Raw genomic sequence first — 25,180 nt, forward strand, 5'->3', positions numbered from 1 at the left:
AATTTCAAACAAAATCTTTTATTAGCCGTAACTCCGGAGCTAAAATTTGCGGACCTATATTTATCTGAACTTTTTTCTTTAGTTTTACTTGTAGGATAACATATTAAAATATTTGCATATCTTCGTGAATCACCCTGTATAGATGTAGTAACATGCTGTACTTTTGCTGACGTAGTGCACGTACACTGCTCACAGTTCTGGGACTGGGTGTTCCGCCACCGTAGTCTGAGTGGTAGACGGACTCCTGCACGACGTCTGGACAGCCCTGTGCTGTGGCGAGTGGCACGCGGAAGGTGGCGTAGGGGCTGACGTCACGCAGGGAGATGGCTGGCATGCACAGTGGCTGCCCGCTGGCGGACGCTGACGTTGAGGCAGCGGCCGAGGCTGCCGTTGAGGCTGCAGTTGAGGCTGAGGCTGCCCCCTCCTCAACGATGAGGTGCGCCTGCTGCGCCCCCTTCCCCTCGAGGTCTGCCGGAGCACAGGAGTCTACTGGCTTCTCTGCGAACATGCAGCAAACACATGTAGGTGCTGATCCCAATGGGTTACAGGGAGGGAACTCCCCTTCCAAACCCCACAAGAGCATTGCAGTAGAAGCACTAATTTTCTTACATACATAAATTTCCAAATTTCACAGTTGACTTTCGGAGAAGAAAGTAGCATGAAAACTAAGAGTCTAAAAAATAGCAAGAAATTCTAGGAGTTGCCAAGCTACGCGGCGTAGGATAATTTTCAGTTGTTTGCTTGAAGGTGATCTGCCCACATGGGTGGGGTAACGACCTGAGCGGTAACATTCTAACCAAATAAAGGCACGTATTCCCAGGCTGAACATTCCTTTGTCCACAGGCATAACCAGGTATACGAAAACTGCGACCAGTGAAATTTACACACATATAAAAATCTGTGAAATCTGCGTCCATTGTTCCTGGAAACTACCTGCTCACTGGGTCACGGACTATCAGCACGCTGCGAGTCCTCGTCCACTATCAGTGCTTCGTATGAGTCACAGTCTACCTGCACTCCGAAAGTCTTTGATCACCGCAGTGGAAGACTGTTTGAACACCACCCTCAGTACGACTGTGACAGTCATAGCATTCAGTCCACTCGCCTTCTTTGTGTGCTTGTAGGTTCAGTATGGAAGTGTCAGCGGACATGCTTGGTAAAACCATGTGGTCACAATGACGGGTATTCATAGGTCACAAAGAAATCACCGTTAGTGAAGCCTAACACTGTCAGGAAGAAGACAGCGATCTTAACGTATGTATTGACACAACAAATTTTTTTAATGTAAGGAAAGTTTTACTGCCTGGACTATAATATTCATTGTACAATTAACGTATGATGACTAGTTTCGGTTGCCTCCTACAACCATATTCAGATCGTTCAAATCGTAAAAACAAGTTGAATATGCATTGGAAAACATGATCATTAACAAGAATCATGCAGTGACATGCATTCGTATTATGGGCCAATAAGACTATGGTAATATGTAATTAAAAACTTCATCAAGAGAGAGCCAGGTTGTAAACCATAGGCTGGCCAGTGTGACCGTGCGGTTCTAGGCGCTTCAGTCTGGAACCGCGTGATCGCTACGGTCGCAGGCTCGAATCCTGCCTCGGGCATGGATGTGTGTGATGTCCTTAGGTTAGTTAGGTTTAAGTAGTTCTAAGTTCTAGGGGACTGATGACCACAGACGTTAAGTCCCATAGTGCTCAGAGCCATTTGAACCATTTTTTGTAAACCATCATCTCGCATGATACAGGTAATAAAGAAGGGAGATCGCCAGTTTGCATAAGCAAGAATTCCTTCCTTATTACCTAGATCTTGTGATATTATGGTTTACAACTTGGCTCGCACTCGATGAATCTTTTAACTAGATACTGTTGTCGACTTGCTCGGCTATAATATGAATGCATGTCATTGCACTGCTGTTGCTAATGGTGATGTTTTTCAGTGCATATTCAACTCGTTTTTACGATCTGAACGTCCTGAAGGTGGTTGTAGAAAGCAAACGAAACTACTCATCATGCTTTAACTGTACAATGAATATTGCTGTCTAGGCAGTAGAAGTTTTTATATTAAACTTCTTTTTATTCAAGAAATCAATGTGCGAGTGTTGCAGTGTGCCCGTCGCTCACCTCCCACCCTAGTCGAAGCCAACTTATTAAAAACAAAATAAATAAAAAAAAAGGAGTCGAAGGAACACACTAACAGTGAAGCCATGCTGTGTGTACAAACACACTACAGACATGTCAAATAGCTGTAGCGAGCCAGCACTCCAACAGGTTACATTTCACATTGCACTGAACAGAAGACGCACGACTTTCATGATCAAATCTAAGGTGAGGCCCTAGATTTGATCATATGTATTTGACGACAGGCGAGATTTGGCAAAGTTCCCTATTACACCATCAAATTTCTTTGACATAAATATTCGTCTTATCAGCTTTGACAAGAAATGTGATAGTGTAATACAGGCCCAAGCGTTGTGAATGTAGGTACTTGGACACACGGGCATTTATTTTCACAAAACGTCGCTATCAGCAAATGCTGTGCTTGGGAATGGGCTGTCACAACTTTAAGTCAACTACAGGGCTATTACAAATGATTGAAGCGATTTCATAAATTCACTGTAGCTCCATTCATTGACATATGGTCACGACACACTACAGATACGTAGAAAAACTCATAAAGTTTTGTTCTGATGAAGCCGTACTTCAGGTTTCTGCCGCCAGAGCGCTCGAGAGCGCAGTGAGACAAAATGGCGACGGGAGCCGAGAAAGCATATGTCGCGCTTGAAATGCACTCACATCAGTCAGTCATTACAGTGCAACGATACTTCAGGACGAAATTCAACAAAGATCCACCAACTGCTAACTCCATTCGGCGATGGTATGCGCAGTTTAAAGCTTCTGGATGCCTCTGTAAGGGGAAATCAACGGGTCGGCCTGCAGTGAGCGAAGAAACGGTTGAACGCGTGCGGGCAAGTTTCACGCGTAGCCCGCGGAAGTCGACGAATAAAGCAAGCAGGGAGCTAAACGTACCACAGCCGACGGTTTGGAAAATCTTACGGAGAAGGCTAAAGCAGAAGCCTTACCGTTTACAATTGCTACAAGCCCTGACACCCGATGACAAAGTCAAACGCTTTGCATTTTCGGCGCAGTTGCAACAGCTCATGGAAGAGGATGCGTTCAGTGCGAAACTTGTTTTCAGTGATGAAGCAACATTTTTTCTTAATGGTGAAGTGAACAGACACAATGTGCGAATCTGGGCGATAGAGAATCCTCACGCATTTTTCGTGCAGCAAATTCGCAATTCAGCAAAAGTTAACGTGTTTTGTGCAATCTCACGCTTTAAAGTTTACGGCCCCTTTTTCTTCTGCGAAAAAAACGTTACAGGACACATGTATCTGGACATGCTGGAAAATTGGCTCATGCCACAACTGGAGACCGACAGCGCCGACTTCATCTTTCAACAGGATGGTGCGCCACCGCACTTCCATCATGATGTTCGGCATTTCTTAAACAGGAGATTGGAAAACCAATGGATCGGTCGTGGTGGAGATCGTGATCAGCAATTCATGTCATGGCCTCCACTCTCTCCCGACTTAACCCCATGCGATTTCTTTATGTGGGGTTATGTGAAAGATTCAGTGTTTAAACCTCCTCTACCAAGAAACGTGCCAGAACTGCGAGCTCGCATCAACGATGCTTTCGAACTCATTGATGGGGACATGCTGTGCTGAGTGTGGGAGGAACTTTATTATCGGCTTGATGTCTGCCGAATCACTAAAGGGGCACATATCGAACATTTGTGAATGCCTAAAAAAACTTTTTGAGTTTTTGTATGTGTGTGCAAAGCATTGTGAAAATATCTCAAATAATAAAGTTATTGTAGAGCTGTGAAATCGCTTCAATCATTTGTAATAACCCTGTATGTGCTCTCTCCAGTTATTTCACTGTAAATTTCTCAATAAAGTGCGTAATGTACTATTTACAACAATCGGTTTGCAAATATGTTAGCAAAGAATTGAAATGGTAAGGGTTTCTCAATTTTCTGTTGCTCGTTGCTCACTAACAGATTTCTAAAACTACCACAGGGTACCACAGATTATCATAAGTATGAGTAGCTTCAGTAGTTTTCCTAGCAGCCTTGGACAGTTAAAATCGTACCTGTACATTAGGTGTGTTGCATACGTTTTGGGCTTATCTCATATCGATCGCTTTGTTTACGTATGCATCAGTGTCTTACAAGATTCCCCTAGAAACCGGAAGCAGTGAACTGTGTGGAAAGTAGTGAGAATATTTAAAGGGCCACGTAACCTACGAAACACTTTTGTTCTACATAGTTATTCTTCTATCTGTTATTTAAAAATAAACAGTATTGATACCAGAGTTGAAACTGTCATTGTTTAATTCTGGCTTCACTCGAATGTTGTTATCTGTAACGTGAAACAGAGCGATAGCGTAGTAAAAATAAAAGAGTTAAAAGACCCGAAACCGAAGTAAATTAAACATTGTTCCAATATTTCGTCGAACTTATAGAAAACATGTTTCTGTTATTCATGAACAACTTTCGCGTTTTGTCAATAATAGTAGGAAACGCGTTGTCTTTCATCATGCTGAAGAACCGTCTGTTGACTACAAATAACAATAATTACCTAGATTTTTGATGTTTGTGCATGTACTTGCATCAGAAGTAAATGCTTTGGCTACATAAAAGATGCAGAAGTTATGTGATCAACTAGTTATTATTATAAAGTGCAGTTTATATTCTGTGAGGACAAAAAATACACAATGAACTAACACTGAGCGATAGGCAGTTCCAATTATCTAAAAGAAAAAAGAAAATTTAGATACTCAGCATCTCCGCTATATGGTGAGTGGCAACTTTCCTCTATGTAAAATAAAAAGAGGCAAAGAGAAGTCGTTGGCTCCCAGTTCCTGTCTTACACATTCATTTGTGTTTCTCTTCTTGCCAATGCTACCAATACATCCGGTAATCCTACCATTGACGACCTCATTTATGTATTTATCAAAACTACCGAATCGTAGTTTTTGTAGAGCACTACTGCGCTCATTAAATATAATATTAACCAATGGAAGTACGCCTGACATCTGAAAGTAAAAGCTCACATGGGATGGATGGCATTTCCAACAGAGTAGTAAAAGCTTGTTCCCAATAAATAAGTAGGATTCTCAGCCACATATGTAGTAGCTCACTGAAACAGGGAATTTTTTTCAGATAGACTGAAATATGCTATTGTTAAACCATTGTATAAAAAGGGGATAGATTTGATGCTAACAACTACCGCCCAATCTCACTTCTGACAGCTTTATCCAAAATTCTTGAAGAAGTAGTGCATTCAAGAGTAGCATCACATATTCGTAAAAATCAAGTACTAACAAAATGTCAGTTTGGTTTTCAGAAAGGCTTTTCAACAGAAAATGCTATAAACGCTTTCACTGATCAAATATTAAATGCAATGAATAACCGAACATCACCCATTGGGATATTTTGTGATCTCTCTAAGGCTTTTGATTGTGTGAATCATGAAATTCTTCTAGACAAGCTTAAGTATTGTGGTATGAGAGGGACAGTGAACAAATGGTTTAATTCATACTTAACTGGAAGACTGCAGAAGGTTGACGTTAACGGTACAGAGTCCACTAACTGGGGAGGTATCAAGAATGGTGTACCACAGGGTTCAGTCTTGGGTCCCTTGTTGTTCTTAATATATATTATGACTTGCCACTCTGTATTCAAGAAGATGCAGAGTTGGTTAATCTTGGTGATGATACAATTATAGTAATCACACCCAAGAAGCAAGAATCATCTGAGGAAATTGCAAATAATGTGTTTCAGAAAATTATTAAACAGTTCTCTGCAGATGGACTCTCACAAAATTTTGAGAAAACACAGTTTATACAATTCTGTACAGAAAATTGCATAACACCATTGATAAACATAGACTATGAACGGAAGTCTGTTGCTAAGGTAGAATACTCAAAATTTCTCGGTGTGTGCATTGATGAGAAATGGAATTCAAACAAACACATCGATGATATGCTGAAACAGTTAGGATCAGCTACTTATGCTATTAGGGTTATTGTAAATTTCAGTGATAAACATATCAGTAAATTAGCCTACTATACCTGTTTTCGTTCATTGCTTTCATATGGCATCATATTTTGGGGCAATCCGTCATTAAGAGAGAAAGTATTCATTGCAGAAAAGCGTGTAATCAGAATAATAGCTGGAGCCCACCCAAGATCACCTTGCAGACATTTATTTAAGGAACTTGGGATATTCACAGTACCTTCGCAATACATATATTCACTAATGAAATTTGTCAGTAATAACCCATCCCAATTCAAAAATAACAGCGAAGTGCATAGCTACAACACTAGAAGAAAGGATGATATTCAAGAAACTGGTCAAATGGCTCTGAGCACTATGGGACTTAACTTCGGAGGTCATCAGTCCCCTAGAACTTAGAACTACTTAAACCTAACTAACCTAAGGACATCACACACATCCATGTCCGAGGCAGGATTCGAACTTGCGACTGTAGCAGTCACGCTGTTCCAGACTGTAGCGCCTAGAACTGCGCGGCCACCCCGGCTGGCAATGATATTCACTATTCTGGATTAACTCTCACTTTGGCACAGAAAGTGGTGAATTATGCTACCACAAAAATCTTTGGTCATTTGCCAAATCGTATTAACATTTTGACAGATGATTTCTTAGATATGAAGTAGTAACTGTAAAAAAATTAATTAAATAATTATTTTGTGTAAATAAAACTTATGTTAAAGTGATACGTTCCACATCATTACGAAATGCTGTATTCGTGATCTTTGGAACAAGGATTAATGTATGTATGTATATTTATGTATGTGGAGTAGTGCTATGTCAATGTTTTCAGTATTAAGTATTCAAATGAGGAAACACAATTTAGTGAAATTAAAAGGAAACTTTACCGAGTTAAATGTTTTTACTGTGATGTGGATACTAATGAGTTGATAAGTAAAGATTATGTCTTTGAGCAAAATTTAATGAAACGTAATTATCAAAAATCTATGGAAATTACCTTCGTACTTATCCTGTGAAAGCCCTCCTGAGATTCTTCGCAGGTAGAGCAAGAGGCCCGCTGCCAGGATGACTAGGAATGAGACTCCGGTGACGATAGGTACAATGACGTTGATACCTGTGTACAGGTCCCTGTTGCTGTACTCGGAATGCACCATCAGCTCTGGTGACACAGTAGCTGCAGACAGTTCCAAAGCAGAGGTAAGCAATCTTAATTTCTATCACTTAGGCAGAACAATACTCAAAATTTCTTTAATTCTAGCCCTGTTTTCTTTGGTATTAAGATGATTATTCTGTTTGTTTGTATATTCGATTTTGGATGTTCTTCCTTCTCCACTCTGTTTCTGGACAAGCGTGTGACTACCTGTCTCTAGAAGCTAGTATTTGTAATGAAACTATAACACTATCAGAGAAATGTGTGCAAAGCACTGTTTCCAAACTTCCATCACGAAACTACTATAAACTTTCGTGATTCATTAGCATATACAATTAAAAAACACATGTCATAGATTCTATAAATTAGTTGTTATTAGCTACTACAATGGAGAGTGCCGGGTTTCTTTGTGCCTAATTTTCTTTCGAATTATTTATGAAGCTAACTGTGGCGCATTCATGATGAGGGCTATAAATTGGCTGATTGTTAGTTTAAGATGAGTTTCTAATACGTAGGTCAGCGCATCTGCAATACTACTCTCTGGTAAATAAATTTCGAATCTAATGGACTCGTGGCTAAACTACTACATAAATTAAAATATCTACTTTCTTTGAGCTTTGTAAATGATAAAATATTGATTTTCTTGTTGGTTACAGAGATAGTTGCTAGTACTGTTGGTACGAGGTTTTGTAAATGTCACGGAATACGGATGGTTGAGAAGTGGGATTTGTTGATTAGAAGGATGACGTTAGCGGATGGTGTGAGAGTGGTGAAAGGCAGCTGGTAATGTGGATTTTCTGCAGGATGAAGTTTGGGGAAGGAAATGAGAAGAAAGTAACTGATAATTCCAAACTAAGATGTTGGAAAAGCAAGAAAAGTGTGTGGAGAAGAGGAGATCTGGAATGAGAAAGAAATGGATGATTATGCTGTGTCTGGAAGGATGGATAGATCTCTGAATGATTTTCGTGCTCATATATGGAGAAGTGGTTAGTTTTGTAGCTTCCGGAGCACCGAAGAAATGGAGATTCATATACTAACATTTTCACGGCGAAAATAAATACCCTTTACTCCTTTTTATTTTTATGTTGAAACTGCTGTCTTCATTGGTTTCAAAAGAACCGCAGTCAACTTCGAAACTATAAGACTTCGTCTCCAGGAAAAAAAAAAGTAACGATGTGTAACACATCCGAAAATATGTTCTCTGGCTACGAAGCAGGTCACAAATCCACCAACATGTTCAGAAACACTACAACAAACTGCGAACTCATCCGGCCATTGGACCTGTAACGACAAATGACTAATTTCCTTGTTGAAACTGAGTATTTCAGAGGTTGGTTCAGATATTGCAGAAATGTTCTTTGTTTATCTAACACCAAGAAAAATATTGCTGATACAAGCGGCAAATAAAATCAAAGTATGATTCCAAGTAAATCGATGTTTAAGGTCGACAAGAGAAATGAGCTAATATGGGACGTAGATATCAGTCGTGGTTTGTAAAACTGTTTGATGTGTAAGTGTTTGAGCTTCATACCTGTTTTCTATGAAGAGAAGACTAGAATTGCCAAAAAAAAAGTAAAATAAAATAAAATGGTGAAAACCTGTCATACTTTCTAGCAATGTAGAAGTGGGCGTTTCATTTAATAATTTGAATGTTTGTTTTGATTTAATGAATTTTTGGTATGGAGTCTACCTCAGTCAGTCACCATAAGTTACTAGTTGTATAAGCAAATGTAACTGAAGATCGCGGTGTAGACAGGTGCTGATTTGCCTAAGGTGAGGTGGAAGGAATTGGGAAGAGTTAGGCACACTGGTGTATAAATGTCCTTGAGGTAGCCCCATCACTCCACCAGGGTAAACAGTTGAAGATGTTTAAAATATTAAAGAAAATAAATAATTATGGCTTCAGAAATAACTCGGGAGAGCGAAAACATGGCCATTAGAAACCTCTGCCAGAGAAGAGAGGAGGTTGAGTCACATAATTCTGTTTACTCTACTTACTGAATGGCGAAGCTGCCTCAGTCATCCAACAGACCTCCAAATGAATGTCTCTGCTCTTTCCGAATGAACGATATTACTTAGGCTTGTAAAGTATGTTAATTGTTAAGTTGGTCAGTTTGCTGCCTACACCTCAATCGGTAAATTTGGAACGTTTCGGCTGGTAGTAATTTGTTTCTAGCTGCAGCCAACATTTGCTAACTGAGAGCAATGAGTGAGGTAGCCATTGTTGTCTGATGTGTCACTATTTTGTACTTCACTGGTCTGAGTGTTAAGATGCCTGCACTGCGGGATGCGGGCGGTGTTTGTTCCTCCCCCCTCTGAAGGGCTCCTCGCCCCGCGGCGGTCAATGTGGTGGCCGGGCTCACATCCGCTGCAGTCCGCAACCCCATCTGGCAATTGGCCAACTTACAGTTAATGCCCTGTGATTTATCTGAGAGACAACAGGCCACCTGGAGTAGCAGATACAATAGCGTACCACACATGCCGATGCACGGTTCTTTGGTAACCTGCAAGAAAGTCATTTGGCATTGTAGTTCGACAAAGTAAAATTGTTTTATTCGAACGGGCACGCATTTTCAGGTAGTCAGTGTGTCGTTTGAGTCGAGTGAAAACAGTCAAAATATTGAGTAACGGACTGGAGTAGTAATGGATATGGAGGGGGCAGACAAATGGAAACGAGACAGTGAGAAATGTAAGTAAACTGTTTTTGTTTCAAAATATCGCCAGAAATGTTAATACCTTCATCCCACTGTGAGAAAAGACGGCCAATGCCTTCATGGAAGAATGTTTTCAGTTACCTATGGCACCAATGACTGTACCCAGGCGTGTACCTTGTAAGTAGGCTGTTAAGGTTCTTATGTTGGTACACCACGAAGTGCTCTGTATGAAAATCGCTGACTGCGACGTGTGCAGTCTGTGGCTGGTTGGACTCATTGTTGGAATATTCGCTAGTGTAGTGTTGGGTAGTTAGATGTGAACAGCGCGTAGTGTTGGGCGGTTGGACGTGAGCCGCCAGCAGTGGTGGATGTGAGGAAAGAGATGCCAAAGTTTTGAGAGGTTACTATGAGCGGACGATGTGGACGTGTGTCCGTCCGAAAAAGGAAATGTGTAAGACTGATATATCCATATGTTAGGTATACGTCATGTAGAGCAACATATTATGTAATATGCACCAAACGCAAAATCACAGCGGCTCCTATTTTTCATTGTAAAGTTTTTCAAATTTTGCAAATGCAAATACTAGAATTAACTGTGACCATTAACGAAATGATGGGCATGTCATCATGGAGCTGACAGGCAAAGTTATAAGTAAGGTAAAAACGAAACTTTTTACTAGATAGTTTTTCTAAAATCATTTGAGAAAACTGCAGGGCGTGTACCTCTATTCTGTCATTGCAGCGCGTAGACGACGGGTAAACAGTGCAAACAATGCTCGGTGAGACGCTGGCGTCGGCGTCTGTGATGGCGTCGGTGTAATTGCCTCGTCCGCCCTAGTCGCCCATTCGTTTCCTTTGCTGAGCGTCTTTTTAATTAGACTCAATGCTGGTTCCCATGCCTACTGAGGTTGTAGCCGCAGTCCCAGGGACGGACAGGCAGAACCAGGGACGGACTCATCAACCGAGACTGCGGCTACAACCTCAGCAGGCATGGGAACCAGCATTGAGTCTAATTAAAAAGACGCTCAGCAAAGGAAACGAACGGGCGACTAGGGCGGACGAGGCAATTACACCGACGCCACCACAGACGCCGACGCCAGCGTCTCACCGACCGCTGACGCGCGGGTGCTGACCGCCGAGAGAATGCCTCGCGAGGGGAGGGGATTTAAGACCACCGCCCGCCTTCAGGAGCTCAGTTCGTCAGTGCACCTGAAGATGGCGACACTGACAATGTTGAGTGTTTATGAAAAAGTTCAAGGCAATCGTAAAATGCGTTTTAGACAGGTACGCGCCGAGTAAAGCTGTGAGGGACGGGAAAAACGCACCGTGGTTCAACAACAAAGTTAGGAAACTACTGCGAACGCAAAAAGAGCTTCATTGCAGGTTTAAACGCAGCCAAAACCTCTCAGACAAACAGAAGCTAAACGATGTAAAAGTTAGCGTAAGGAGGGCTATGCGTGAAGCGTTCAGTGAATTCGAAAGTAAAATTCTATGTACCGACTTAGCAGAAAATTCTAGGAAGTTCTGGTCATACGTTAAATCAGTAAGTGGATCGAAACAGCATATCCAAACGCTCTGGGATGATAATGGCATTGAAACAGAGGATGACTCGCGTAAATCTGAAATACTAAACACCTTTTTCCAAAGCTGTTTCACAGAGGAAGACCGCACTCCAGTTCCTTCTCTAAATCCTCGCACCGAAATAAGTGTCCAAGGAATAGAAAAGCAACTGAAATCACTCAAGAGAGGAAAGTCCACTAGACCTGACGGGATACCAATTCGATTCTACACAGAGTACGCGAAAGAACTTGCCCCCCTTCTAACAGCCGTGTACCGCAAGTCTCTAGAGGAACGGACGGTTACAAATGATTGGAAAAGAGCACAAGTAGTCCCAGTGTTCAAGAAGGGTCGTCGAGCAGATGCGCAAAACTTTAGACCTATATCTCTGACGTCGATCTGTTGTAGAATTTTAGACATGTTTTTTTGCTCGCGTATCATGTCGTTTCTGGAAACCCAGAATCTACTCTGTAGGAATCAACATGGATTCTGGAAACAGTGATCGTGTGAGACCCAACTCGCTTTATTTGTTCATGAGACCCAGAGAATATTAGATACAGGCGCCCAGGTAGATGCCATTATCCTTGACTTCCGGAAGGCGTTCCATACAGTTCCGCACTGTCGCCTGATAAACAAAGTAAGAGCCTACGGAATATCAGACCAGCTGTGTGGCTGGATTGAAGAGTTTTTAGCAAACAGAACACAGCATGTTCTCAATGAAGAGACGTCTACAGACGTTAAAGTAACCTCTGGCGTGCCACAGGGGAGTATTATGGGACCATTGCTTTTCACAATATACAGGGTGAGTCACCTAACGTTACCGCTGGATATATTTCGTAAACCACATCAAATACTGACGAACCGATTCCACAGACTGAACGTGAGGAGAGGGGCTAGTGTAACTGTTTAATACAAACCATACAAAAATGCACGGATGGATGTTTTTTAACACAAACCTACGTTTTTTTAAATGGAACCACGTTAGTTTTGTTAGCACATCTGAACATATAAACAAATACGTAATCAGTGCCGTTTGTTGCATTGTAAAATGTTAATTACATCCGGAGATATTGTAACCTAAAGTTGACGCTTGAAACCTCCGACGTTCACTTGCGTGTTGTAACAAACAGTTCATTGCAGGGGCCCAAACAGCTGCAACATACATCGCGTTTCTACAGAATGATCTGCCAACGTTGCTCGCAAATGTCCCACTGGAAACGCGTCGACGCATGTGGTATCAGCATGATGGCGCACCTGCACATTCCGCAATTAACACTAGGCTGACCCTTGACAGGATGTTCGACGGGCGTTTCATAGGACGTGGAGGACGCATAAATTGGCCAGCCCGTTCTCCTGATCTTACACCTCTGGACTTCTTTCTGTGGGGTACGTTAAAGGAGAATGTATACCTGATGTGCCTACAACCCCAGAGGATATGAAACAACGTATTGTGGCAGCCTGCGGCGACATTACACCAGATGTACTGCGGCGTGTACGACATTCATTACGCCAGAGATTGCAATTTTGTGCAGCAAATGATGGCCACCACATTGAACATCTATTGGGCTGACATGTCGGGACACACTATTCCACTCCGTAATTGAAAACGGAAACCACGTGTGTACGTGTACCTCACCCCTCATGGTAATGTATATGTGCGTCAGTGAAAAAGACCTATAGAAAAGTGTTAGCATGTGGACGTAATGTGCTGTTCCAGTCTCTTCTGTACCGAAGGTCCATCACCGTTCCCTTTGGATCCCTACGTAATTCGGTGCTCTCCGATACACACGATCGAACAACGGAGGAGTGCTACTCAAGCGTCAACTTTAGGTTACAATATCTCCGGATCTAATTAACATTTTAGAATGAAACAAACGGCACTGATTACGTATTTGTTTATATGTTCAGATGTGCTAACAAAACTAACGGGGTTCCATTTAAAAAAAAAACATACTTCCGTGCATTTTTTTATGGTTTGTATTAACCAATTACACTAGCCCCTCCCCTCACGCTCGGTCTGTGGAATCGATTCGTCACTAACTGATGTGGTTTACGAAATATATCCAGCGGTAATGTTAGGTGACTCACCCTGTATATAAATGACCTAGTAGATAGTGTCGGAAGCTCCATGCGGCTTTTCGCGGATGATGCTATAGTATACAGAGAAGTTGCAGAATTAGAAAATTGCAGCGAAATGCAGGAAGATCTGCAGCGGATAGGCACTTGGTGCAGGGAGTGGCAACTGACTCTTAACATAGACAAATGTAATGTATCGCGAATACATAGAGAGAAGGATCCTTTATTGTATGATTATATGATAGCGGAACAAACACTGGTAGCAGTTACTTCTGTAAAATGTCTGGGAGTATGCGTGCGGAACGATTTGAAGTGGAATGATCATATAGAATTAATTGTTGGTAAGGTGGGTACCAGGTTGAGATACATTGGGTGAGTCCTTACAAAATGTAATCCATCAACAAAGGAGGTGGCTTACAAAACACTCGTTCGACCTAAACTTGAGTATTGCTCATCAGTGTGGGATCCGTACCAGGTCGGGTTGACGGAGGAGATAGAGAAGATCCACAGAAGAGCGGCGCGTTTCGTCACAGGGTTATTTGGTAAGCGTGATAGCGTTACGGAGATATTTAGCAAACTCAAGTGGCAGACTCTGCAAGAGAGGCGCTCTGCATCGCGCTGTAGCTTGCTGTCCAGGGTTCGAGAGGATGCGTTTCTGGGTGACGTATCGAATATATTGCTTGCCCTGCTTATACCTCCCGAGGAGATCACGAATGTAGAGAGATTCGAGCGCGCACGGAGGCTTTCAGACAGTCGTTCTTCCCGCGAACCGTACGTGACTGGAACAGGAAACGCAGGTAATGACAGTGGCACGTAAAGTGCCCCCCGCCACAGTCCGTTGGGTGGCAGGCGGATTATAAATGTAGATGTAGATGTCTGATCGTCGAAATACTGTGCCCGTTGGACACTATGGACCGGCAGTACACCCGTGGACCGTTCGAGCAAGAAATAAGCTGGGAGAGACAGAAGAATCACAATGCAAACAATGTCTGCCTCCCTTGCCGAACAACCGAATGAACTCTCCCAGCACTTTCCACGAAAACTAGTCATTGCACATCGACCACTGTACACAATAGCGTTCAGTGATATAGTACAGCTGGTTCTGCCTGATAAATCGTCTATGTATGGGTATATTTAAAATGTGACAGTGCCCAACTGAATGATGCATGATAGCTTAATCCAGGGCTATCTCCCACTGACACTCTTCGTTTCCTATTAGAGAGATGCAACGTTGAAAAACAATTGTCATGATGGGTATATACAGAAGTTTACCCCTCCACCCCTCCCCATGTAATCGTCAGGACAGCAAAGCTACTTGTCACGAGCGAGCCGTGAGATGGCTTACCACCGGCGCGAGTGAGCGTGGCGAACGCGTAGGTGGCGACGGTGGAGCCGGCGCTGTTGTGCGCCGTGACGCGCAGCAGGTAGGCGGTGCCGGCGCTCAGGTCGAGCACGGGCAGGTCTCCGCCCCCGCCGCTGGGCGCCACCTGCGCGTTGTTGGACACCAGCGTCCACGCCGGCTCGCGCCGCGCCTTGTACTCCACCACCACGGACGTGATGGGGCAGCCGCCGTCCTCCCACGAGCGCAGGTTCAGCGATATCGACGTCGAGTTGATGCGTATCAGTTTCGAATCCGTGGGGGCGACAGGAGCTGAAAAGTGAAAGTCACCGAGTCCGAGATCCACACTCGTTAATTAAGGTAAGCGACCAGACACACCTGGTCACCCCTACAGAAATCATTAAAGCTTGGATTTGGTCAGGAAGTGGCTCCGCAAGGATGCGCAAGTACATCTCATCCAGGTTAAGCCACTCGCTGAGAATTTGATCCAATTTCAATAACGCGAGACGACTGCCATCACCTACGTACCAAACACTAGAAGACACTACTTTCAAAGATAATCTACGGTGGTGTGGAACCTCAGTAGAAATAAACTAACGTGATCACAGCTGTTTAGCTTTTATAGCCCTAATAAGCCGAAGCAATTTGCGTTATCACCGTATGTATTGCGTCCAGTGGTCGAAGTGATGGTTCTTGTACTCGTCTGAGACGATGGAAGAACTCCAGCCACAAATAAACTCTTTCAAACACTAGGACGGCAGAAGGCGGTTCTCTAATATACATTTTCTTTCGCTTACGCCATAGTCCCGCAGCGATCGCAGGGTCGGCTTTGTCACAACGGATTTGGCAATGTTCTACACGTACATCTACATTTATACTCCGCAAGCCACCCAACGGTGTTTGGCGGAGAGCACTTTACGTGCGACTGTCATTACCTCCCTTTTCTATTCCAGTCGCGTATGGTTCGCGGGAAGAACGATTGCCGGAAAGCCTCCGTGCGCGCTCGAATCTCTCTAATTTTACATTCGTGATCTCCTCGGGAGGTATAAGTAGGGGGAACCAATATATTCGATATGGATGGCCGGATGCCCTTCCTGCCGCCATCCCGTACCTCCCAGGACGGAATCAGTGTACCCCAACTGTCTGCATTGAGTGTAAATAGTGAAATAGTGCGGACGTGTTTCAAATGTCTGTGATGCGTGTAACTGACACGGAACGTGGGAACCAGCCCGGAATTCACCTATCGGGATGTGGAAAACCGCCTAAAAACCACATCCAGGCTGGCCGGCACACCGGCCCTCGTCGTTAATCCGTCGGCCGGATTCGATCCGGGGCCTGCGCGCCTACCCGAGTCCAGGAAGCGCGCGTTAGCGCTCTCGGCTACCCTGGCGGGTGTCTGACTAATATACACTAATACTGTCTTTTCCTCTCTGTATTCTACAGACGAGAAACGCGAACTCCCAGCACAAAGGACGGAGTTCAGATAACGTCTCACCGTAAGTATAGACAGAGGAAGTGCTCTCACTTACTGAACGCTGCATACTCAACAGCGGCTTCCAATCCGGAGGTGAAGTCCAGAATCGTATAGGTTCGCAACAGTACAGTGCCTAACTGTTCTAACAATAAACTCTCCTGAGAGCAAAGACAGCAAGTCCGTCTGTACCAACAAAGCTGATATCGAGCGACCGTCACACACGGGCGCTCACAACGGAACACCCTGTCTCTCCACCGCTGGTCTCCCAGCAAGGCTCAGCTCCCAACCATCGTAATTCCGAAAACGAATCATATTCCCGAAACCACGGAATATTCTCCCTCTCTACAGGTTCTTCCGAACGCCGACCAACCATATTTTAGTCTTTTGTCGTGAAGCGCGGAAAGTTTGCGAGGAAAAACCTGTACTCGTACAATGGTACGCTTCTGAGTAAAAATCCTTAGAAATAACCCAGCCTGCGTGGTTTCCGAGGTGCCGCTTCTTCGTTCCTCTCACCTACGTTCAAGATTTGCAGAGTTCGGAAGTATTATCCGGTTACTCTTCCGGCCCTACTACAAAAGCGCCCGGCCGTCCCCCTATTGTGCTCCACAGCCCAGGTGCCACGACGTCCGTCTTGCTACTTCCCGTGTTTAAGCAGGCCCAACACACCTCCGTGGCCTTCCAACCACGGCTTCCGCCTGCCGTTTCATTCGCACTGTCGCTCGCAGCTTCTACTAGTATGATAATAAAGACACTCCGTCACCTTTCATGCAATAAGCGTCAACAATTATTTACAAGGCGTACGTGACAATGTCAGTCTCCTTTATATATTCATATATACGATGTACAACCTATCTGTTGTGACTGTAGAAAATTTTAATTTTTATACTTGCTTTTGTCACCATAATAGGAGTCCAGACCTCATAGACAAACAGCCAGCCAACATTAAGAAATAGTCCACCAGGACGTAGGGACACGATAAGCGGCGGAGGCTGCCAAGTATGGCTTGTTGATCAAATAACTTAGTGTGTGACTTCCTGCCAGAGGAAGCAGCATGAAGCAAACTTGCGCAATGAAAAACGCAAACACCAGGGCGATAATACAGCAAGACAGAGTGTCAGCCACGTGCGGAAAAAACTCGTGTGGAACCAAATTAAGTTGTGTGCAGCTAGAAACGAAAATGTCGTGTGGAACCAAAGGCATTCTTGCCCAAGCTGACCAATTAGAAACGAGAGTGTCGTGTGGAACCATAGGCATTCTTGTGCAATCCGATCACTTAGAAATGAAAGGGTCTTGTGAAACAAATTAACTCTTGTGCACCCAAGTACATGAGACACGAAATAAAAGGCCAGGCAGCGGAATAGCTAGAGGCAGAGATTCAGATGCAGATTCAGAGCCAGTGCCGGCAGTTTGGAGATTCCTCAGTGAGACGGCAGCAGGGCCGAGTAGGCCCATGGCAGCCGATACAGCTGATAAAGACTTCAACTACGAGAAGACGGTGATAGACTCTGGTGAACACTCAGGAACTGCAAGTATGTGGATGGGTGCTTGTAAGGTGCGAAATTATAGCCACCTTACACGATTTAGGGAAACCACGGAAAACCTAAATCTGGATAGTTGGACAATATAAGCAGCCGTCTTTAGATTGTTTGCGGTGAAGCTGTCGTCTATCATCTGTAAAGTCATCAGAAGATCAAGAAAAATTAAAAAACGATTTAGAAAAGATACATGTATGATGCGCAAATTGGCAACTGACCCTAAATAACGAAAAGTGTGAGGTCAGCCACATGAGTGTTAAACGGAATCCGTTAAACTTCGGTTACGCGATGAATCAGTCAAATCTAACGGCGGTAAATTCAACTAAATACCTAGGAATTACAGCTACGAACAACTTAAATCGGAAAGAACACAAACCAAAGAGTGCATTTTATTGGCAGAACACTTAAAAAATGCAACAGATCTACTAAAGAGACTGTCTGCACTACGCTTATCCTCCTCTTTTGGAGTACTGCTGGGCAGTCTGGGATCCTTACCAGATATGATTGACGGAGTACATCGAGAAAGTTCAAAGCAGAGCAACACGTTTTGTATTATCGCGAAATACGGGAGAGACTGTCACTGGCATGATACAGGATTTGGGGTGGACATAATTAAAACACAGGCGTTTTTCGTTGCGGCGGAATCTTCTCACGAAATTTCAATCACAAACTTTCTCATCCGCATGCGAAACTATTTTGCCGACGCCAACCTACATAGGAAGAAACGATCATGATAATACCCTACTAGCCACTAAAATTGCTACACCAAGAAGAAATGCAGACGATAAACGGGTATTCATTGGACAAATATATTATACTAGAACTGACACGTGATTACATTTTCACGCAATTTGGGTGCATAGATCCTGAGAAATCAGTAGCCAGAACAACCACCTCCGGCCGTAATAACGGCCTTGATACGCCTGGGCATTGAGTCAAACAGAGCTTGGATGGCGCGTACAGGTACAGCTGCCCATGCAGCTACTACACGATACCACAGTTCATCAAGAGTAGTGACCGGCGTATTGTGACGAGCCAGTTGCTCGGCCATTATTGACCAGACGTTCTCAATGGGTGAGAGATTACGAGAATGTCCTGGCCAGGGCAGCAGTCGAACATTTTCTGTATCCTGAAAGACCCGTACAGGACCTGGAACATGCGGTCGTGCATTAACCTGCTGAAATGTGTGGTTTCGCAGGGATCGAATGAAGGGTAGAGCCACGGGTCGTAACACATCTGAAATGTAACGTCCACTGTTGCAAAGCGCCGTCAGTGCGAACAAGAGGTGACCGAGACGTGTAACCAATGGCACCCCATACCATTACGCTGGGTGATACACCAGTATGGCGATGACGAATACACGCTTCCAATGTGCGTTCACCGCGATGTCGCCAAACACGGATGCAACCATCATGATGCTGTAAACAGAACCTGTATTCATCCGAAAAAAATGACGTTTGCCATTTGTGCACCCAGGCTCGTCGTTGAGTACACCATCGCAGGCGTCAAGGGTAACCGCATCCATGGTCTCCGAGCTGATAGTCCATGCTGCTGCAAACGTCGTCGAACTGTCCGTGCAGATGGCTGTTGTCTTGCAAACGTCCCCATCTGTTGACTCAGGGATCGAGACGTGGCTGCACGATCCGTTACAGCCATGCGGATAAGATGCCTGTCATCTCGACTGCTAGTGATACGAGGCCGTTGGGATCCAGCACGGCGTTCAGTATTACCCTCCTGAACCCACCGATTCCATATTCTGCTAAGTCATTGGATCTCGACCAACGCGAGCAGCAATGTCGCGATACGATAAACCGCAATCGCGATAGGCTACAATCCGACCTTTATCTAAGTGGGAAACGTGATGGTACACATGTCTCCTCCTACACGATGCATCACAACAACGTTTCACCAGGCAACGCCGGCCAACTGCTGTTTGTGTATGAGAAATAGGTTGGAAACTTTCGTCATGTCAGCTCGTTGTAGGTGTCGCCACCGACGGCAACTTTGTGTGAATGCTCTGAAAAGCTAATCATTTGCATGTCACAGCAATATCCTGTCGCTTAAATTTCGCGTCTGTAGCACGTCATCTTCGTGGTGTAGCAATTTTTATGGCCAGTAGTGTATATGCGTGTTTGAACAGTCGCCCTCCAGAATTCGAGTCCAGTGTGTTTACCACTGCGGTACCTCGCTTGATGGTGTAGGAGTGTTTAGCTGAATGAACTTTGCTGTTGTCTTTATGTGCCTGTGTTATCAATGGCCTCTTGCGAAGTGGCCGAGTCGAAATGTTAATTACATGTTGTTCCCGTCACAATGTTCTCTCGCTAACAGTTTGGGGTGGACCTCCGTTTACTGCCTGCAGCAATTCGTGTCGGATTGAAATCGATTTTGACTCACAAGGCGTGAAAGGCGTCTCCGGTTTCTCTCTCTTAGGACCTTTTTCCGACCACAATTCAGACGTCGTGTTTCGTCGCCGCATGTATTACATCACTGTTTGTAGACACGCTGAAATACCCGCCGCGAATTACCAAGTTATAAGGCGCTTACTCGAATGATTCTTGAATGTTGTCCATCAATATGGGATCCTTACCAGATACGGCTCATAGAACAGATAGAGAAGATCTAACGAAAAGCGGTGCGTTTCGTCCCGGGATCGTTTAGTTCGCTCTAGAGCGTTACAGATATGCTCAGCAATCTCCAGTGACAGACTTTAAAAGGGAAGTGTTGCGTGTTATGATGACGACGAACGAATCGTCGCCCATGTGAATGACTGGTGGCCAATGCTAAATAGAAACATAGAAGTTTCTTCTTTGCATATACAGTAGGTTTGTCAGTGTAGTTGATAAGGAGCTGGCTGCATGGTCTGGGCTGCAACGACTAAAATAATTAGAAGTCGATGGTAAAAAATATTATATTGTATGTGATGTCACCGCCAGACACCACAGTTGCTAGGTGGTAGCCTTTAAATCGGCCGCGGTCCATTAGTATACGCCGGACCCGCGTGTCGCCACTGTCAGTGATAGCAGACCGAGCGCCACCACACGGCAGGTCTAGAGAGATGTACTAGCACTCCCCCCAGTTGTACAGCCGACTTTGCAAGGAACGGTTCACTGACAAATACGCTCTCATTTGCCTTCAGCTACATTTGCTACGACCTAGCAAGGCGCGGTATTCAATTGATATTGAGATTCTATTAATGTATCATCAAGAGCGATGTTCTACAAATGTGGATTAAAGTTAAGTATTCCAGAAGCTACGTACTTTTCTTTATAGCATTCATTACACATCTTGTTTCAGACCTCACGCCAGCCTGCGTGAGTTTAAGCGCGTGCCTTTCGGCTTCCTCTCATTGTGTCTAGGCTGTCTGGTCTAGACACAACATTGTACTTAACTGGTGCTACAGGAGTCTTCATAGTCAGGATGAATATAATTACAAACAGAGAGCTACAGAGGCATCACATAGGCCGTACTTTAACTAGGAGCCTTGTTAGAAGTTGTTTACTATCAGCTCAAGGCTCCACTACCTTCCTACTGGACCTCCCGAGCAAGAGTGGCCGAGCGCACGCTAGAGACTTGCTGCAAGCCGCGGAGCGGCGCTAGTCTCGACTCGCGGCTCCAGCGATACTAGTACTGACCGCGGTCGATAACTGCAACCCCTAACAAGTGTGGTATCGAACGTTGATGCCACATTGTGCATCGCTTAAAGCTTTTGTGTACTATTGAAATTTCGAGAGAGTACTTTCCGGGAAGAGTCGGACAACATACCACTTCCTCCCACATGCAGCTCGTTGAATGACCACGACGAGAAAATTCGCGAAATTAGAGCTAATACACAGGCTTACCGACAATCATTCTTCCAACGTGCCATTCGCAAATGGAACAGGGAAGGGGGAATCAGTTAGTGACACCGTAAGTACCATCCACTACACACCGCTAGGTGGCTTGCGAAAGTAGATCCAGCGCAATAAACATATGTAAAGAGAATTGGTTCCGGCAGTTTAAATACCGTTTTCAAATCACCTACGCACATCAAACATTGTGCCACTCCATGTTGAGCCGACCGCTGTGGCCGAGCGGTTTAGGCCCTTCAGTCCGGAACCGCGCTGCTGCTACGGTCGCAGGTTCGAATCCTGAATCGGGCATGGCTGTGTTTGATATCCTTAGGTTAATTAGGTTTAAGTAGTTCTAAGTCCCATAGTGCTTAGAGCCATTTGAACCACTCCATGTTGTACAGTGTCATTTAGTCTTAAACATGGTGGTTTCTTTGCACACCAATGAATGTAGGTTGTTTATACCACTTGCTTCTTTTATTTCCTGAGACCATTCATTGAATTTTTCAGATTCACCTTGTATCTTGTTTTTTTTCTCAGTGTCAAATTACATCGAACATTGTTTCTATTATTAAATAATTCCGACCTTTACACCATTGTAAATGTTTTGATTAAAAAATGTCCATCTATTTCCGTCGTTGTCTGTGCCTAATATCATCTTTTTCTTCGTCGGTATTGTAATACATTAATATCGATACATTTTTGCCTTGAAGTATTTTGTCTTTATTGTGGGAGAACATTCTAGAAAGAATACCAGACGCTCCTGCAATCTTTGCAGTGTGTCACGAAAACAGAGGAAAAAAAAAGATTAAGAAGAAACCAAACCAGTTACTGTAATTGGAGTGATCTTGCGGATATAGGTTAACTTTCCATGTTTGCGTTCGAAGCCACAGTCTCCTGTTCTTGCGCGTGCACAGTCTGCAACATACTCAACAATTGTAGAACTCTACACCCTGCAAATTCAGCTGGTTGATGTGGCAGCCCACTGATTTACACTTGAGTAGATGGCGCGCACGCACAACGTGTAGTCAATTTTGACCTGTAAGACGTTCGTGTAAAGCAGGCTTTCATGAGTGAGCGAGAAAAATCATGTGACTTAGAACTCCATAGAATCCCTCAATAACATTTTTCGACGGTTCCGTAAAATTTCTGTACGCTTCTAACATCACACTAATTAAGAGACAAAGTTAGAGTAGTCACTTCTTCTATACCACTAATCAATGCCCTGTAAGAACCGGTTAATAGTAGACAATATGTCATTCAAGTGGTGTCGTCCACGACAATGTACAGAGTGATTCAGAAAGAACGAACAGATTTCAATTGTTTATTACAGACAAACTATGAATGATAGAAACAGATTGCGCATGTCACTAGATAGAGGAAGGTTCAAAGTTTTATGCTCGCAAAGACACTATACCATACACGCTTGCTCCAAAAAGTGTGCGCTTCCCCTCTACAGACAGAGAGCAGTATGTCGTCCTGCATGGGGTGACTTCAGCAGAAACACTCACAACTTCCAGTGTGCCCCAGGGCAGCGTAATAGGTCCGCTGCTTTTTACGATTTACATAAACAATTTGGTCGATGGTATTGACAGCGGCATTAGACTGTTTGCCGATGATGCTGTAGTCTACAGGAAAGTAGTATCACACGAAAGTTGTGAACAAATCAATGAGGATTTGCAGAAAATAAATGCGTGATGTAATGACCGGTAGTTATCTCTCAATATTAGTAAGTGTAACCTAATGCGTATAACAAAGCGAAAATCCCCATTCATGTACGAGAACAAAATAAATGCCCAGTCTTTGGAAGCGCTAACGTCCGTCGAGTATCTGGGTGTGACAATTCTAAATGATCTCGAACGATCAGATTACACAAGTAACGGTCAAGGCGAACTCTAGGTTGCGGTTTATTGGTAGAATCCTGAAGCGATGCAATCCTTCAACAAAGGAAATTGCTTACAATACGTTAGTTCGTGCAGTCTTAGAATAGTGTTCGTCTGTATGGGACCATTACCAGTTGGGCCTGATTCAAGAGATTGAGAATGTCGAAAGAAGAATGGCAAGATTCGTGACTGGTACAATTAGCCATGGCCAGAGCGTTACAAATCTAATTGAAAGTTTGAATTGGGACGCAGATAGACGACTCTCTAAACGGAAGGGGCTGCTCACTAAATTCCGAAATCCGATCTTCGACGAGGAAGTAGAGCATATATTATTACCATCAACATGCAAATCGCGCAATGATCACCATTCAAAGATAACGGAAATTAGAGCTCGTACTGAGGCGTTCAGACAGTCGTTTCCCCCTCGCACGATCCGCGAGTGGAACAGAGGGGGGTAAATATGACTTTGTCGCGAATTTTTTTTGTATCACCCGGTATTGCTGTCAGCTACTTCCGAAATTCTGCATCACCTTAACAAGCATTTCTTTAGTAATGAGACCAATTTCTTTGAATATTGCATTTATTATGGCAGGTAAAGTACTCGGCCGACGTTTACACACTTCAGACTTAAGATGCTCCCACGGAAAAAGTCGCGAACTGTATGGTCCGGTGATCGTTCTGGCCAGGAGACATCGCCACGTGAAGAAAATGAACGTCCTGTAAATACCTTTCTCAGCACTAGGAAAGGAATCTGAGCTGTGTGAGCGTCGGGTCCGTCCTGCTAAAACCATACCTTGTCAGTCTGTAGACACTGAAGTTTGGTGTAAGAAATGTGTTATCTGTATAGATTGAGAGTTTACTGTCACAGTGGCACCATTCTCTTCAAAAAGGTAAGGATCGATTATCACATCTCCTCCAACCTGACACTATACAAATACATAGTCATCACGTACTGAGTTTTCATGAAGTTCACTAGTGTTTTGTCCACCCAAATATCGGAAATTTTGACGATTAATGTGTACTGAAAATGAAAATGTGCTTCGTCACTGCGAAGGACCACAGCACCTCAAGGAACATTTACAAGAATGTTTTCATATAACGTCGCACGATTGTCATCAAGCTCAGACAATTGCTGAAAAATATCTATCTTATTCGGCTGCGATCGTAAGTCCTGTTACAAAAATTCGACGCACTCTCCGATCAGGTAACTAAACAGCTCTAGCCGATTTTGGATCAGATCTCTTGGGACACTGCCTTACTCCATTAATGTTAATTAGCGTTCGAACCTGCGTGGCCTTCTTGCCCCCTCTTTTTTTTTTATCATGTCACCAGCTGTAAACAGAACTGCCCACTCCATAGATAACTTTCACGTTCCTTTACTTTGATCGATCTATTTTTTATTTCAACTTTACATTAGGAGGCTATTTTCCCATTTCCTTTATCTCTTCGATAAGCAGAACTGGAAAATAATATTAAGTGGGAGCTGGTTCAAACGGTTCAAATGGCTCTGAGCACTATGGGACTTAACATCTATGGTCATCAGTCCCCTAGAACTTAGAACTACTTAAACCTAACTAACCTAACGACATCAC

At 43.8% G+C, this 25,180-nt stretch overlaps 1 protein-coding gene across 1 annotated transcript in view; it reads right to left on the reverse strand.

Moving 5' to 3' along the window:
* The window catches only part of LOC124594621 (Down syndrome cell adhesion molecule homolog), a 184,111-nt gene that overhangs the window by 5,182 nt on the left and 153,749 nt on the right, over nucleotides 1–25,180 (reverse strand). Inside the window, exons 11-13 of the mRNA XM_047132993.1 lie at nucleotides 14,876–15,181; nucleotides 7,091–7,267; nucleotides 419–498 (exon numbers count right to left, since the gene is read on the reverse strand). Coding sequence (XP_046988949.1) covers nucleotides 419–498; nucleotides 7,091–7,267; nucleotides 14,876–15,181 — 563 coding nt within the window. The remainder of the gene's footprint in view (nucleotides 1–418; nucleotides 499–7,090; nucleotides 7,268–14,875; nucleotides 15,182–25,180) is intronic.

Source organism: Schistocerca americana, chromosome 2 (assembly GCF_021461395.2).
Source record: "Schistocerca americana isolate TAMUIC-IGC-003095 chromosome 2, iqSchAmer2.1, whole genome shotgun sequence".
NCBI classification, from domain to species: domain Eukaryota; kingdom Metazoa; phylum Arthropoda; class Insecta; order Orthoptera; family Acrididae; genus Schistocerca; species Schistocerca americana.